This window comes from Neopelma chrysocephalum, unplaced genomic scaffold (genome assembly GCF_003984885.1).
Source record: "Neopelma chrysocephalum unplaced genomic scaffold, ASM398488v2 Primary Assembly neopelma1_26, whole genome shotgun sequence".
NCBI lineage: Eukaryota > Metazoa > Chordata > Aves > Passeriformes > Pipridae > Neopelma > Neopelma chrysocephalum.
This window is the reverse complement of record NW_020897695.1, coordinates 26,204,376-26,222,704: the sequence shown is the minus strand read 5'-3', so window position 1 is coordinate 26,222,704 and position 18,329 is coordinate 26,204,376. Positions and strand designations below refer to the sequence as shown.

Below are 18,329 nucleotides of genomic sequence, written 5' to 3'. Positions count from 1 at the left end.
TCTACATAAAAGATTCAACTTTCTGGAATACTAACAAGTTTAGTTGTTGACTCCAGTAGTAAAAAAGTATCCAGCTGAAGCCAAAGCTTTTCTTTGTAAAATGCGATCAGCATTCCTTTTTACGATGTGATCAGAGTACAGCAGTTGTTATGAAGCAATTCAGTTCTCCGAAAATATAAATTGCAACTATAAATGCACAATTTTCTACCTTTCTTCTCCTTTCCCTGCCACTTTCAGTGTTGTCACTTGTAAAGGTTTAGTATAATAATGTAGCTTATGTTTCCACTCTATCTTCCTGTTGTTAAATTATTTCAACTTGGTTTTTTTCAGTTATCTTTTTATAGACTTTTTCTTATTTCAGCTTCCCTGTTGCTGTCAACACAGGTTTTTTGAGTCTCTCTTGTTTGTGAAGATGTCTCGTTTTCAGTTCCTTTTTAACTGTGTCTTTTAAAATCTGTATTTTACTTTACTATGACATTGTAAATGAACATTAAAAACTTTAAATAATCAAGACACAGCATGTATCCAGAGAGGAGCTGAAAAGCTTTTGGGGTTTTTTGTCAGTTATTGTGGGAAGGAATTTGTCTAGAAATAGAGCTGGGAAAGTTGTACATATTCTTATGTTCTTATGACATATAGTTGTCATGACACTTGCAAGATTCTTCAGTATAATGGGTTATGTTGATATTAATGCATCATTCAGTGTCTTTCCTACCTTTGCCAACAACTTCAAGAGTTTGTCCTCACCTAAGCCTATTTTTTGTTAATGCTGAGGTGCTTCTTAACTTGAGCATCTTATTGAAAAGGAGAGTAGTGTACTTCAGGTGCCCTCTTAGTTGAGTTTTATAGAGCTCCAGAGAGGTTTTGGGGCTGGAGTGAGACTGTGTCTCCTTGCTACTCCCAGTATTTCACTTCAGCATTTTTTTTGACTGTAAATGCTCAGGGTTGAGATGTGTTAGTTTAAGAAGGTGAATCCAATTACTCCATGCTGCAACTTCACCCCACAAGTGTAAGCTGTGAGAAAAGACATGAGCATAGGATATATGCTGAAAAAAGTATTTTCATGACCATTTCCTGTTGATTTGGTCCTCATGGTGAAGTTAGTGACCTGTGAATACAGATGTCTTAATTGGGGCATGTATATGTTCCTCAGAGCAGTTCCACCATCCTCAGTTAAGATACTGAGGAGAGTCTTGGTAAAGTCTAGGAGGAAAGCAGGGCAGTGATCAAATACTGCTTTAAGTACTTTCAGTGGATAGGAAGTACAGTGCAGGCAGAGCATGAAGTAACAAAAAGCCAAGTAGGAACAGCTTTGCTGTGTTATGACTGAGGAAGAGCTGAGGCAGTACTGTATGGTTTGTCTTAATGCATACATCAATGATAGGTTTTAAAAAAGCTTCACATCCACTTTAGAATGTGATGTGATACTGGTCTTAAGAGAAAACTACCTTAGTGCAGCAATTTCTTGGTATAGGGCAATGTATTTTGTGTCCTGACAGACTTTACATGCTCATATGTTTACTTTCTATACAAAGATGAGAGTATTTGTAACTAAGCCATTGAATTTAGGCAGAGTTAAAGTTGTTAACACTCACAGCCACTCCTGTTGTGGGTGGGTGTAGTCAAAGCCTCCAATAATCTTTGATAGTTTCTCAAATCTTCATATGATTCTGAATTTCAGATAGTGGGAAACAGAGTTGCACTGCTGTGAGAGGAAACCCTCAGGGACATGGTAGTTGCATGTGGCAAAACAATGGTACTTGGTCTCTTATTCTAAGAATAGACCTCCTTGGGCTTAGGAGATAACCTCCTGCTTGCAAGGCTGGTTACTGAAAAGGGTTTCTAGTTATCCAAGTACCATTTCATAAGAACTTTTTCAATTCTCTCTTTATTTTGGGTTCAACATTTTTAGTTTCTGTGGTTCAACTTGAAACATAATTTAAAATAGGATATAATCAGTTTAAATATCTCCTTGCAATGTAACAGTGAAACTGTTACCAGTGAATTACAGGTGGTTCAGTTAGTGTAGCCAGCATTTCGAGTGACAGGCACAGGTCTTGCCATTGTGCTTGGCTCTGTGAGACGTGAGAACCTGCTTTTTGTCATGGCTGTTGCAGCCTGAGCAGAAGGGTGACAAAGAGTTTGCAGCTGTACTAGAAGGGAAGGAAATGCAGCACCAGCAGCTCTTCTCTGAGAACAGGAAGGATTCCTCTTTAAAAATAACCTGCATATCAGAGCTTTGACATGCTTTGTGTATCTCAACAATTTGCATTTTCATACTGAAACAGTTTTCTACAAACATTGCAGTAAACACTTAAGTTGTAACAGGTCATGAGATGTGTAATGTAGTGTTGTTCAAAATAATACAAATGCTAATGGCATCTTGGACTAGAATAAAGAAAAATAATGGTGCAAGTTAAATTTTAGTGAATGCTAATAATACACTAACAGATGAGGCAAGGCTTAAAATATGGATGTAATTTACATGTAAGAAGTTATAAGTGGCACCCTGGTTTTAAATAATGCTACGGTGCACCAAATGGTTGGTTTGAAGAGATGTGTTAAGCAGATGTTGGTGGCTGAAGCCATACTTGAGGGCCTCTATAAACTAATTTTGCTTATAAACTTTTTAATAAATTTTTCTGAATTTACATGCTCATTTTTACTGTTTTTCTTTACTTAATGTTACAAGTCATGTTATGACAGCAAAAATATGAAGTGCCAAGTTGAATACATGGCTTGAATTTAAATATTCTTAACATTTCCATGATGATAATGCTATTTTAGCTTTCCCTCAATGTTGTATCAAAAAAAGTGCTTTTTACTTCCACAAGTGTTGAACCCACCTGGTATATGTATTTCCTTGTGCATGTAGGACTGGCAACCATCAACCAACCTCTGCAGGGTTGAATATGGTATTATTTTTTAAAAAGTACTTATGAATCTCATTTGATTAGAAGTAAATGTAAATTCCTGCATTTGTATGTCTTCAATTTTTATTCAACTTAACGGGCAGTGGAAAATGTAAAGCCTGGAAAAAGTCTTTGAGGAAATAAAAATGTCTTACAAACCTTAAAGAAGTCTTTGTTTCATATTGCTTTTGGAATGCTTTCATGAGAAGGCCCAGTGTTTCTTACCTAGTAGCAGTTGGAAAACACTGGGTAAAACATATGACAGAAGTCTTTAGAACCTATTAATGCAGTTATTTTATAATTAATATTTGTGTGTAATAATGTAGTCAAGGATGATCTCACATTTTATTCTACAAGAGGAGGAGTTCTTGTCATCAGTATGATTATGTGTTCTTAAAAAATGTGCTAGATTTATTTCTAGTCTAAGAAAGTCTGCTTGGCTGCCCTGCTACATATAACTTCTCTGTAATTCTTGGCATGGTCAAGCTTCTCATGTTTTTAATAGAGTTGTGTAAGGTGCCTATAGCTTTTGTTTTGTCATTCTCTGTTTCGCTAAGAATGTAAATGGCATCACCACCTCTCTTGGCTAGGGTACCTATCAAAAAGGCATGGAAATCGTACTTTAAAATGTCCTTTTGGAAAATATAGTGGAATGCTGTATTGTTTTCCTCTTTTACCTATGAAAATTACTGTCTGCGGGCAATTTAATAGCAAAAGAATGGTCTTTTAAAGTAGAAAATATGTAGGGGGGGGGGGCAGTAGGGGGGGAATAGAAAACTTAGCTATGGTGAGAAACTCTTAACAAAAACTAGTTTGATTAGTTCATTTCCACAGCATCCAAACTGTTCCACTGTACAGGATCAAGAGGCTGCGAAGGGGCACATGGCCGCTGTGCTACTGAATATTGCTGTGCTGATGGGGGTGCACATCTGGGTAGCACAGCAGTGGCTTTGCTCTTTTCCCCCACCACCCCCAACTGAAATTTCCTGCACCTATCCATGGGATCTGAGAGAAGAGATGTGTATTTGGGAAATATGAGCCCTGAAAATGAGCAAAATTTACAGCTTTGGGTGACTTTCAGATATCATACATTCTGGAACTGAGGTACTGATGTAGAAAAATGTTGATATTTAGATAACCTTTCTGAGAAGCTATTAAATTCACGAGAGGATAAACAATTTTGTAGAACTTTACCTATGACTGGATTTGCGTAACTTAATAATGTTTTTTTCGGGGGAGGACTCCTGGTCTAAAGCTGTTCCTTTAAAATCCCGGCTTGATGAGAAGTAACCATCCTGTGCAGAAACTCTTGTCAGCTTTACTATTTCTCAGTCACCATCACCCTCAGAAACAGCTTGATGGTCTCTCACCTGGTAGTTGCAACAGGAAACAGCTTGTGATTTCAAATACAGTCACTTTTATACCTGCTTGTGGTAGTCTTTCCACACACACACAGCCTTATGACCAACATAAATAATTTGTGACCTTTGAGTTCCAGGTGGTGCTGAGCTGCTGTAACGTGTTTCAGGAAGTTAGTGTGATGGTCCAGTACTTGTAGTTAAACTGTGTTGTGTAGTAGTTTATGCAACTCTTCCATAGTTAAGTAATATTCACAGAAAAAATGTATGCAAGAAAGGTAGAAGTTCTTCTACATGTAGTCTAACTTCTTATTACTATGATAAAGCAACTCCCATGAAGTTATGATCATTTTATTTTAATTAACATTTTGATGTTCCTTTTTTTATTTGGATTAAATACAGTAACTAACCAGGTAATAAAATACAGACCAAAAGAAGATGCTTCCATATTTGACTACACTAGCCAAAAAGAAATACTGTCTCTTTTGCATCTTATCCAGACTTAGCATCTGGGAAATATCTAAAGTAAAGATTGATGCTGCGGAACTGAGCTTTCTACTTGCAGAACTCTTGTCTGTAAGGTTAAGTAATAGAAGGTATACTTTGAGATTAAAAAATTAAAGCATAACATAGATCAAGAAAAATGCGTTAGAATGTAGGAATTGTTTCCTGGATAATAAATGTATCAAGTGATGGAGAAACTCCACTTACGCACAAATATTAAAGTATTTTAAGGGCAATGCATCTGCAGATACTTAAGCTTTGCTATCAAAAAGGTTTGATGGTTACTTATAAAAACAATGAGAAGGCAGGAGAATGAGTACCTTGTCAAAGGTAGAATAAAAACTTAAGCTTTCAGACTGAACAAAGTATTCAGCAGGAGACTTAGTCTTTCTTGTGTTGATGAGCACAGAACTTTATTAAGCAAAGTCGTAGATACATGGCAGTCGTAAATAGTTTCTAGAATTTTATTTCTAAACAAGCTGTAAATTAAGTAAATCTTTCTTATGTGGGACCCCTGCAATTTTTCAGAGTTGTTCAACCACATCAGCAGCAGATGTTTGAAGAAGAAGAATTACCAGCAAGTGAAAATGAGGAGCAGCCTGGTCCATCTAAGCGGAAACGCCAGCCAAGTATGTCTGAGACAATGCCCCTGTACACCCTATGTAAAGAGGATTTAGAGAGTATGGATAAAGAGGTGAGCGTAACTTATTCTGACAGGTTTCTAACATAATGATTGTTAGTTATTCATAACAATTTTAACTTCTGTTAAATTATGCATGTACATGAACTGACCTTGTATGCCACTATAGTAACTTTAAATGAAAGCCACAGCAGACAAAAGTACGACTCAGGCTAAAATGCAGTTATGTTCTGCAAAGCAGAACAGAATACTCTGGTGTGTAAGTAGACCTTTAAAGTAGAACTTCATTTAAGTATAGCTTTTTCACACAAAACATGGTATCATATTTGCTCTGTGGATAGCTTTGCCATGTGTCACTTTAGAGTTGTTTTGGTTTGGCTTTTTAAAGTAGATCTCAAAATAATCTGGACAAAAATCAGTGGTGGGATGGGAGAAGAGAGGTCTGCAGACGTAAAAGGCACGGATTGTGGAGAAGATCAGGGAGACAAATGGGAGCACGGGGCCTCATTAGCTGTAGACATGTAATTGCAGTGCTGTTGAGTTGTAGCTATTATGGTTTTGCAGGTGAAGGGGGATTTCTGTTAGTGAACTGTACATCTTTCATACAAAAGCATGTTATTTGAAATTCATTATGAACCTCTAACAGCTTCTTATTTTTCACTTATTGTTCTGTGTTCTTTTTTTCAAATGAGCCACTATCTTAAATAACATTAAATGATACATAGAGGAAAAAATACCTATCATTTTAAACTATGTTTTCATGAATTTGTTACCCTGTGTATGACTTTACTGTAAGATCTAGTGGCCCTGGAGCTTGAATTCATCTTTGAGCATAGATGGTTCACTGGGGTCAGAACAGGAGCACATATCTTTCTGTGTTCTCATCAGTAAGTTCATTCCAAGATTCTAGCCATAACAGGCCTTGAGTTATCTTCAGAAAACATAATAAAATTGTGAGAAGGAAACTGCATATTTCACCAAGGAAAGAGTTTATGTATACAGCACAGTGTAATTTTGATATGGACTTTTGGAAGAACTTTGGGCTACTATTCTAGGGAAAAGTTCAATAACTTTCAACTGCTATGATGATCTACTTTGAATTTCAGGTGAGTTCAAGCTTTAACTTTACCTGGTAACTCTTGGAGCTGACAACTTTTGATTTCTTTTGGTTTTTGTTCTGAAGTATTTTTCCCATTTTATCTCAAACTTTTACCAAAAATAATTCTTCTTCTCATTATACTAGTCCCTGAATCCATCTGTGCCTTCCATCTGTGTTATCAATGGTAGTTAAAGGAAATTTTTATTATAGGTTGCCTTCATGTTTTTATGTACTAACATTTTTTCTAATTGTGTGGATTTTGGAAATTATTAATGAATTGCTGATGCAATGTGTGCACTGAGCCAAAAGGAAGTGTGCATGTTTTCCAGACTCACTGCATATAAAGTATTTATTGTTCTGTTTTTAAAGATACTATTTAGGAACGTTGTAAAAAATCTGAATCTTTTGTCACTGCTCGTTTTGTGATTGATTGCTCTCTGTGCTGCTACAGTTAAGACTAAAAAAAATTAAGGTTTTTCTACTTATCCTACAAATATAAACATCTTAAATTATTATGATTTGTTTTTAAATTAGGCTTTTACTTAAGCTGCATATTTGTGTTTGGAAACTAGACTATATGAACTTCAGAACAAATGAAGCCCAAATTCCAGTGCATTGTTTTCATAGTTGACTGAGCTTTGGTTCCAGGAGTATGATTTGAGGTTATAGTTACTGCCAGAAGTTTTCGCTTCCACCACTCTCTGTCCCTTGGGCAGCTGAACCAGTAGGGGGGGGTATGTTTTAGGTTTGCTGCAGAAGCGGGGTGGTATTTTTCTGGTCTTTTAGCTTCCCAACATTTTTAGATCAAGGATCCAATGTTAGCACTGAGACATAGAGGAAGGCTGCACACAGGACATAATATCAGTTCGTTGTGACTGATTTACTTTCCACAGAAAAGTGTTTGCCTCTAGCTCATTCTTTTTCAAAACATGTTAAAGGGTAAGAACCTTTCTGGTATCGTGTCACTAAGAGACATGAAATTTCTGCTTTCTACCACAAAAATGCTTTTGCTTCTAGTGGTTATGGCAGCCACAAGATCTGCGACTGACTGCAGACTGCCTTGGCAGAGCAAAAGTGATGTCTTGCTCCACAGCTACAGGTGCCGGTGCTGAGCCTGTTTGCGTTAGGAGTACGCAGTCCGAGAGGAGTGAAGCCAGTGTGCCTTTGCTGCAGTGTTAGCCAACCTGAGTCTCAACTGCTGTGTCCTTGCCCCTACACTGTTGGTAGTCATGGGACTATACAGCAGGCAAGCTCAGGGAGCTGTTTGGGGCAGAAAAGATTTCTTTCCAGGTTAATCTTCATGATTTCTAGCTTCTAGAAATAACACATCATTGCTGCTGCATGAGTACTAGTGCTAGGAGCAGGCAGAAGATGGAAAGAGCTGGGAATGAGCAGTGAAGGCAGAACTGCATTTTAAGCTTTAAAACTGCATCCTCAGTATTTCTACTGAATTCCCTTGCAAATTCGGATAAGATCAAAAGGAGTCTTTTAGCTTTAGGCACTGGGATTTTTTTCAATGAAATTAAATAGGGAATGTAAGCATTCATATATACTGTTTCTATGGACATAATTAGCAATAAGTAACTCCTTTGCACTTAGTCATCTAAGGGAAATCTTACTTTTTCTTTGCAAAAATCTATGAAAGGTCACACAGCCCCAAATAATAGAGAATTTGCATGTAGTTTATATGTGGGAGAGTTTTGTTGGAAGAATCAAAATGAAAGCTTTTAAAGAGAATTTAATTATGATATATTCCCAAATTAAATCCATTTCCATCCTTAACCTATTTAAATATTTGTCACTTTTTGTAGTAAAAAAGCACTAGCTGTTCCATGATTCCATGAGAAAGAACTACCATGGATAGGCATCTCTACTAAAACTTGATCTTATGTGGATTTGTACCTTCTCTTATTATTTTAGCTGTAGTTGTGCTATGGGATACCGAATAAATCAAAGGAAATGAGTAGCATCTCAGCTAGTGGGTTGCAGTTTAAGATCACTTAGCCTTTTGTATCTTTTTCAGTGCCAGAGATCTGGGAGACCAGATCCAATGGTGGCTTCTCTTCCATCTGACACGAAGAGCTGTTTGAACTTCAGGGAAGTGCAAGCACAAGAATATTCAATGTAATAGAATTTGGTTCAAAGGCAATTGCTAAATGAGGATAAGCACACAAGGAATGTATCCCTACTTGGGAAATACACAGCCTGCTAATGCTGCTTCCTCACAGTCAGGAGAATGTTTTGCGCCTTTCTTTTCTTTGCTAGCTAGACACAGGTGCTTTGCAACTGGTTGGTGCTGTTTGTCTCTATTACAGAAAGGTAAAAGGAAGCAGAATTTAATTCTGCCAGTTAAATTAGCTTACTTATAGTGATGTTTTTTTAAAGGTCTGGATAATTTTTTTATTTCTAAATAACTGGTTATCCTCTACATAACCTGCAAAAGATGACTTTGTAATAAAAATGCTGTTTATATTTCACCACCTAGAAATCTTTAAAGAAATGGTTTCCAAACAGTTAAATGCAGTCAATAACTAACTAGAAATCTCTCTTGTCCATAATAGCTGTACCAGGATGATTTTTGTTTTCTCAAAACCAATACTATCACTTGCAGGGAAGGTATCTACTTTTCCTTTCAGTGACTGTTGGAAAGTAACTTGCAGAAGCCTGTCCTGTAGGGAGAAAGGACGGGACTGTCTGCAGCTCTTCTTGTCCCCTATTACACCAGGAATCCACTCGCTCACCTGCTCACCACAGAGATACAGAACCCTTTGTATATTTGTGTGACATCATCATCCTTCCCCCCTGGGCTGGAAGTTGCTGACTTACCAGTCACTACGATGTCTCCATGGATCTGCTGTAATTTACTGACAAAAACCAAAAGGTAGAACCCAGGCTTCAGATGACACTATTGATTTCCAGAAGTAAGATTGATTAGCTAAAGCAAGTTGCACAAAGGAAGGGAATGACATACAAATTATGTGAAGATGTACATGTGTCTTTCCATTCGTAACTGAATGGAACAGGGTGCCGTGCAGTTCTCATTCCCAGAGGTTACTCATGGATCATTTTGTGAGGGCGTTTCTTCAGAATTCATTGAGAACTGCTCCTGAGAACTTCCAGCATATTGATTCCTTTCTGCACTGACAAAATTACTTATATGTTTAAAGAAGGCCAACAAGGTCAATATTTAACAAACTCTGTTAATCTTGCTGATTTAGAAATTGTTCTTATTTTGTTTAAGCTGTTGTTAATTCCATTTTATTAAGGATGGTTTTCTCCTAAATCTGTATTCCTAAATTATATTTGGAGAGAACCTTTATGTGACTGGGCTAGTATTATGTACAGTTACCTGTGAGGTTGATCTAATCCTAATGCTCTCGTATGCTATGTGTTATTAATAAACTGTGTTTGATTTGACATACTAATTGCTTTCTGATGGACCTTGACTTTGCTTTTCTGTAAAATATGTTCTTTCTCTGTGGATATCTGTTGCAGACCCAAAAGGTGATTTTTCAGTCTCGTGCATTGTGCTAGCTTCTTTTAAAAATTGAGTCAGCTTTATATAATCTTAAAGACTTTCCCTTTTTTAATCAGTGTCCCTTTCATAATTAGGTTGACATTCTTGTTTATGATAAATCAATTGACCATGAAATAAGTAAACAAGGTCAAGAGTTTTCATTCCTCTCTTTCTTTTGGCTACAAATGATTCTCTGGCTGTCAGTACAGTTCCCATATGTTATTTTTCGAGTGCTTTCTAATTCACCAGTCCATATAAATAATAGAAATGCATAGAAAGATTCCAAGATGCTCCCTTATAAAATGTCTGTGATGAAGGAAAAAGAAATTACCCTGAGCTGAGCTCAAGATTCTATCCTCAAATGCTCATATCTAGGCTGCTGCTGCATCCACAGTAGAGCGGAAGTAGCAGTAGAAGTCAGACAGCCATAGGTACTCATATCTGTCAGTGCTTTCAGGACCAATTTTTAGATACCCCAGTATGGGCTTCACTGATGAGAAGGAAGTTCAAAAGAAACTTCCAGTAAGGCAATAAGATTGAGTTCAGTAAGGCGGAAAGATTTCCGTTTACAATTTGTGATGCCTTCTCATGCAAGATGGCCCAGGATTACTGATGTCCTGGAACAACTGTGCACACATAGTTTACTAGTTGAATGATCCTTATGTTTTTGTGTTTGTTAACTGTGTTTTTGTCAGGATATTTAAGAGTAGCATCTGTATCTTGTCAAGTGTCATCATTTCTGCCATCTAAGGTAAAATATTTTGCTGGTTTAAATTCCTCTCAGTTTGGGACTTGGGAGAGGAGAAGAGAGGGAGTGAATCTGATACCAGTCAGACCTCCAGCTTTCCCATCTCTCACATCAGTTAGTGGAGCTGCAAAGATTCTTACCATCTGGTTGGGATATGTACTCAGCAGCTGCAAAGTGACCACATTGCAAAGGTATGTTCTGTGCACCAGTGCATTTAAGTATAGGGATTTTTCTTGAGTGGGAATTGCCTAATGAACTACTTCTGCTTCAACACGGTTCTCTTGATTTGGGACATATTTTGCACATTCTCTTCCTTTTAACTAAGTTGGAATTTATGTGCCATATATAAAGACTGAAATTGCAACATTGTGCTCTTGTATAAGGCCATTTTGTCACTGCATTTTGCTTTTATCTAAGCAGATTTATCCCTTAAATTCTGTTTTTTATTTCAAGTTAGTGACTGTACCATGCAGTGAATTAAGAAGTGGGGTTTTTCTCCTTCAATTTGGTGAAAACTCTTCTCAGTAAGTTGTTAGCCCCTTGGTTAGTTAAAAAGTACTAATTTAATGTGGAGAATGTGGTTTCTAGAGCAAAATAATAGCAGCCTGGGGCTCACTTGGATACTACATTACACATTAACAGTTCTTTGAATTTCTACAACTACATTTCTTGTACAAAATTTCACATGTGACACCTTAGCATGTACTATGTCACAAATTGTGCAGATGCTGGACTTGGTTAGCAATCCTTTCTTACAGATTATAGCCTTTTTTTGAAGCTAAAAGGATGAGGCTTTGTGCACACTTGCTGTTGTTAGTGGTCGCCATCCAGGTACCTTGGCCCTCAGAAGTGATGAAGTCTTGCTTTCCAGTTATTACACAGCTTCCACTCAAACTGCACTTTAAAAATTTTTTTTGAGGTAACTGTGGGTGAAAAAACACATACGGAGAACTAACAAGGGTAAACATGCTGCTCTTCATCAAGACAGTAAGAGACTGGATGAAAACAATTTGTCAAAATATCTTCTGGCAAAAGCAGACCTGGGAACTCTCAGATGGACTGGCCTTGGTCTACTGTGAGCCTTGATGCTTCCTGGTGCTGTCTGTTTCCTTACCTACTGCCCTTTTGTCACCTTCCTTCACATGCTGACTCTTGTGTCCCTTCTCGTCCCTGTGCTCTGGACAGCTTTTTGTTTTTCGTGGGGAGTGCTTATTCTGGAATGGCTTAACCCAGCAGGACTAAGTGTGTCACTTGCTTTTACTGAGAGATGAGTTTTCTGGAGACAAATGGAGAGGTTACAGTGCCAGGAATCAGGGTGCAGGTTTGTCTTTGTGAAGCACTTGTGGTGTGGTGGCTAGCTGGCTGATGCACTAAGAAATGTAACACTGTTTTGTAAGGAGCATAGCTTAAAGCTGTTGTATAACAAGGATAGTATTTTTGCTGCTTTCCCCTGTTTAAGATTTTGACATTGACCCTTCTCTAATATGGTTAAATAACACAAGTAATTAAACATTAATGTATTAAAATGTTAAAGCAATTATTTTCCCCATATCTCATCTGATTAGCAGGGAAATGAGTCGAGTTTTCCAATACTGTTTGTAATAGTTTGGCAGTGAGAATCAGCAGCATAGAATTAGATACCAGTACAGTGACATAGTGAGAGGAAAGACAAGCACTTAAGAGAAGGTGGGTATCTGTTGTGTGCTTCTACCTTTCTTTGTTTTGCTTTAAAGAATTCATTTTCTACTTAAAAATGGAAACAATTCTAAAAAGAAGCAACACATTTCTATTTGGTTTTTTAGTTACAGAAGATAGAAACATATTTTTTTGGAAAGCAGTGTTGGTCACGTCTAAGTTAAATCATCCTGACCATAAATATTGACACTTTGATTGCTATTCAGCTAATAGAAAGAACACCAAAAGACTTGCAGTGTAGATAGGGCTTGTGAGTTTCAAATGGATTATCAAAACGTGAAACATGTATTTTCCTGGGTTTTTTAGTCTGATGTTTCTCTGCAGACCATTAGTTTATGCACTAATTGCATAGAGCTGATTATCTGCTAGTTTTTGATTTATTTTTTTTTAAGAGGGCATCATGGTTCAAGCTTGCCCTAGCAGCTTTTTTAAGTGTTTGGAAAAAGGCTTTTTTATGTAATACCATGTTTTACAAGGAGACGACTGATTACCAAAATAGGAAAAGGATTTTTATCTAAGTTGATATTATCTCAAATAGACAATCAACTTTGGATCTCTTCTATTTTTCTACACAGGTTGCTTAGAAAGTACTATTTAAGCACATAAAAATGGTGTACTTCAACGTCTTATTTTCCTTTTAGATTTATTTTTTTGAATTTGTATGCCATGAGGAAATATGGGACACATTGTAGCCTTTTGGCATTCGCTTGGCACACTATAAATATCTGCATTTTGTAGATAGAAGTGGAAATTACTTATATATCTAGGGATTACTTTGATAGCAGTCATGACAAGTTGTTAATTAAAATGTGGTATTATACTCTGCTGTTCTTCCAAAGGTGATCACAAAGTTGTTCCATTATAACTTGGGTTTTTAGAAAAGTAGCTTCTTTTTCCATGTTACTATCATCCTGCGAAGCATAGAGTTAAAATTATTATACAAATAAGATTAAATCTTAAGCTTTATGTGTGTTTCTGCAGATATGAATGATGTTTCTGGCTTTTAAACTTTGCCTGGTTTTATAGCAAATGTGCTATTCTAATGTTGTTCTGTATGAAATGTAACATAGTTCTATAAAACTTCCACCTCTAGAATGTAGGTGTAAGGTGTTAAAAAACTGAAGGTTGGTTATCCTGTTGGGAAGAAGGCTTTTCCATACATTTTGTGAAGGTTTTTCAACCAACTGTAGTAGTGCATTGTGTATCTGTAGCCTTCTCTGCCTAGCCTTAGTAAAGAGAAATTGAAAGCCTTTTCCAACGGCTTGTGTACTCACTGAAAATGGGGCAAAATCTCTTTAAATAGAGTTCAGTAACCTCATTTTAACATATACGTCTACCTCCATACTCTAAATGAAATGCAGCTAGGCTGTCAACACTAATTGGCCACAGTTAAAAATGAGTTGCTTGAGCCATGTTAAACAATTTGCAAGCTGATCCCTAACATAATTCTGAGCAGCTGCATACAGGGCCTGATTGAGCCTCATCACAAGTCTAACATGTTTTTACATTTAAATTTGAGCTGATATTCTCTGTGAGTGATATTTAAAGGTGTCTGCTCAAGTCCTGGTCTAACTCTGAACTGTTTCCTTATAATTTTTTTTTGGTTTTATCAAGATGCTCTTATATTTCAACATACAAAGAAATATGAATATGCAGTATAGCATAATGTATGTTAAGTGCTGTCTATAATATTTACAAATATCGGCATAAAGCTAGTCTGCTAGAAGACTTAATTTGTGTTTGGAATTCTGGGGCTATAAAAATGCAAGTCCATTTTGGTGACAAAAAGGCTGGGTTATTTCTAAATGTAGCATTGAATGGCAGTTTGTACCATTACTCTGTACCATTACAATCAACTGTTCCTGATCAGTTATCTTAAGGTGACTTATTTTTTAATTCAATTTAATTCAATTGCATAATTGTAATCCGTCATTTCCAAGACATCTTCAAGGGAAAACATCTTTGTTTTGGTGGTCTTCATTTTTGTCAGGCACCAGCTTCAGAACACACTGAATACAGTCACTCAGCTGTGCCCTGGTGTGAAGGTCTGTCAGCTCCCAGTGTTCTAGCTCCTATGTCAGCACCACGAAGAAGATTTCCATTCCATGTGCAACTTTTAACAGTGGTTATGAAAAGCTGCAGAACCACAGCCCCCTACTGACGTACAAAGTTCCCTGCTGCAATGAGTCACAAAATGAATAATTACACAAATGGCCGTGCCGTTATAACTTTTTCATGTCTACAGTAGTGGTGTTAATTTCAGATTCTGAGAGAACATCACTGTTACTCTGTGTTGTAGTTTTTGTATATGAGCTTGCACTTTCTCTTTGCCCAGGGTCACAGTCAGCTGTGGACAATATTCTCTGTTGCTCCTCCTAGCAAATACGATGATACTGCTTTCTCTGAGATGAACACAGGCAGCTGCCTATCCCAGATATTTCAATGCTCCAACATCAAACTTACTTCATCACAGAGGTATTGAGGACTGCATATAGCTGTCATACCACGACACAGAGATCATATCAGAACCTGCATAGTATTCATCACCTTAATATTGAGCTTGTTGTAGAAACTGACCACTCTTCAGCTGCTAGGCTTATTTTTCACAGTGTTTTGGATTGTTTTTCTTTTTTTCCCCATTTAATTGCTTCCATAACTAATTCTGGCTATTGAGTAGGCTAGATATGCAGGACACTTCCACATACGTAGTGCTCATATTTCTATACTACTACACTTAAAAACTGCATGCTTGCCTGTGCAGAGTCTGTTTGCAGTCCCATTGTCCAGTTCAGTAGAAACCCTTTCAGAACTGCCATGTCTTCACTGTGATCCCTAAATTTCTCGTAAAACCAGTTCAGAAATAGTTTTCTCCAATGCTCATTGTTTGAGGTGGCTTTTTAGCTTGAACACATTGTTAAGTGTCTCTTGGCTCTTGTGATAATGAAACCAAACTAATCAGGCTTACTGAAGAAGGAAGTTCATGACAACTAAATAATGCTTCATGAAGCCAGCTGATGTCTGGCAATGCTAAGTTAAAATTAGCAAGTCATGGCAGATTCAAGCTGGCTCACCCCTCCTAGAGTGGATTTCTTCATGGTATGAGTGAATAAATCTATACTGCACACAGCATATCTGTTTATATAGCAGTGGTTTTGAGCTAGCAAGCCCTGCTGTATCCTAATTGCTCTATGTGGTGGCAGTTTTTCCTCTGCAGCTGTGATACCTGCAGAAAGCTTACACTTGCAGGTAAATGAAAGCAGTTTTTACCAGTCTTTTGTTCTCACCATAGTGTTTTCAATTTCCCTTAGACTGTGACTTCTGAACAGCTTCATATCATGCTGAACAAGTAGTTCAGGAGTTCAGCCTCTGAAATGGAAAAAAAAAATCTTATTTTTCTCTGAAATATCTATGTAGCAATGAATATTCAGTCTCTCTAAGCGAAAGATATGCTTTCAGTTAACCTGGGATGGTAAAACCTAGCGCTGTGCTAAGAGGCTTATTAAAACATCTGATAACAAGGATTCATTGAGAAACAGTTGAGGTGCTAAAAAATGGAGGGGTTGTGTGCATATTGTGTGTATCAGAAATTTTCTGTGCTTGTATATACATTCTTTTTAGGGTGAGGATTACTTGGGTTCTTATATCTATTCAAGTAAAGTCCACAGTTGTGACTTATTCTACGAAGGCAATGTTTTCTGATCATGACACTGTACAGCAAGACACTGCATTTTTAGTTGCAGCATTTCAGAAGTTTAGTGTTTGTCTCTGAGCTGAAGCACATTAGAGCTTCAAATGTAGTCTAAATCTGTAATTCAGGTTGAAATGATTGAAAATTAGTTCAAATCAAGCTCCTTCCTGCTCTTGGATTTCTCATTTTAATGGAATAATCAAATGGGTTAAGCCCTAAATGCTTTTCAGAAGTTTTCAAGGATAATGTGCTAAGTGTACTTGCAGGTTGGCTGCAGTATTAACTAATGCCTTTGGGGATGACTTGAAAGAGAATATGTAGATTAGTGTCCTAGTGCTTTTTTCATAAAAGCTGACTGTTTAGAAATGCAGGCTGCAAAAACCTGAATCACTTCTCATATTAAAAAAAAAAAAAAATTATTTTAAAACTCCTTCCACCAGTTCAGCAGGTTTTTCCAGATAAAATAGTGAGTATATGTTCAGAGCTGTCCCATTCTATTTTAAAAGCCATTTGGACAGACAGCAAGCTGCAGTGATGAAGGAAACCTGTCCACACCTCTTCAAAGCTGTCTCTGTGTGTCAGAAAGAAACTAAATCAGCTGGGCCAGAGTGGGAGTGAGTTTTAGCAGTAAATGACACTTTATTCTAATTTGTTACCTGGGAATCCCATTGCTTACTAGGTTTGGGCTATCAGTATGCTATCCTCTATAAAATGCTCATGAAGGTGAATGCTACAATAGATGTGTTGAACATCCATAAATTTTTTTCTTTTGTGTTTTATAAGTGGGACTTCATGACAGTAGATGCTGTTAAGAGGGCACTTGTAAGTATTTTAATCAAAAATTATTGTAAAATGAGGTTTATGTCCAAAGAAAGCTTGCTCTGAGGTAATGATTAAGAAGCAATACAAGTAGACTAAGTATTCCTATGCTATGTGATTTTTACACAGATTTATGTTTTATAACATAAATAATATAAAACCAAATTAGGAGCTCAGAAATTTTTTAATTCCGTGATACTAACATACTGATATCGTACTGCCCTTAGCAGTTCATTAGCATCTTCCTACAGATGTCTCCCCTTGGCAGTGAGATGTCAGAAAAGATCACTCAGAGCCTGGGCTCTGTGCCCTCTCAAATTGCCATGTGTCATTTTTAATAGTGTGTTAAGATTTTTAACCTAATATGTCAGTGGTATTTTGTGGCAGTATTTAAACAACTTGTACAGGTGTTTTTTCATTAGCAAATTAGATTAATTGATGTTGAAAAATAGTCTAGATTGTGCATGTCTCTTGCTAAATCTCTAGGAATAAGAAGAAAGTTATGACAACTTCTGGCAAAACTGTGCCTCAGTTAATAGCCAGACTGACAGTTCTTAGTCTTGCAAAATTCTAAGACAAAGCTGTTCCTTGCTGCATTTCAGCGAAATATATTTTATTTAAAGTATAAAAAATAGCTTTGAGAACAAAATGTGTGATATTGCCTTGTTTTAGAACAAGGTTGAGCAGTACTACTGTAGACTGTTAAGAATTTTTAACCTGTTGCTAATAAAGATTTACAAGGTGAGAGCTGTACTGATCCATGCATGCAGCAAGCTGAAATCCCTGAATTGTAAACCTGTGTTAAACAAAAAGGGAATAGTTATGGATACTGCTAGTCTTTACCAGTCTTTGTTGGCTTGGAAAAATTAGTGATGTTAGTCTTTGTTCATTTTACACACCTGAAAGGTAATTTCTCTGCATTGAAGTTCATCAAAGGTGTATAAGAATTTTTTCCTTGCTCCTTTTCCTTCCCTTGGAGTTTCTCAACATTAGTATTCTATTTGTATGGCATCAACAGACTCTTTGGGTATTTGGGTCTCTGGATATTTAGGTAGTACTTATCTCTACAAAAAGTGTGTAACAGAATTTGAGTGCAACAGGCTGTTGTCTGGGGATTCAGTCACTGCCTTCTTTAAGGTGAAGGTTTGCCAGAGGTGAAATCAGGACACTTAGTAATGTGTAGCACTTGAACTTGAGCATGCAGCTTGAGTTGCCATTCCATTTCAGTTTTTTTGGTTTTGTTTTCTGAGATTTGCAAGTATTTTTAACAGAACTTTTCCAAGCCATTGTTCGGTTTCTTGTTGCAGTCTTCCACTACTCGGGTTGTGGCTACACATTTAATAGAGGTG

General features: G+C 37.0%; 1 protein-coding gene across 2 annotated transcripts in view; it reads left to right on the top strand.

Annotated features, from left to right (window-relative positions):
* CTDP1 (CTD phosphatase subunit 1) overlaps positions 1-18,329 on the top strand; it is a 97,733-nt gene that overhangs the window by 37,591 nt on the left and 41,813 nt on the right. For both annotated transcript variants that reach the window (XM_027675998.1, XM_027675999.1), the window contains exon 11: positions 5,303-5,468. In XM_027675998.1, coding sequence (XP_027531799.1) covers positions 5,303-5,468 — 166 coding nt within the window. The remainder of the gene's footprint in view (positions 1-5,302; positions 5,469-18,329) is intronic.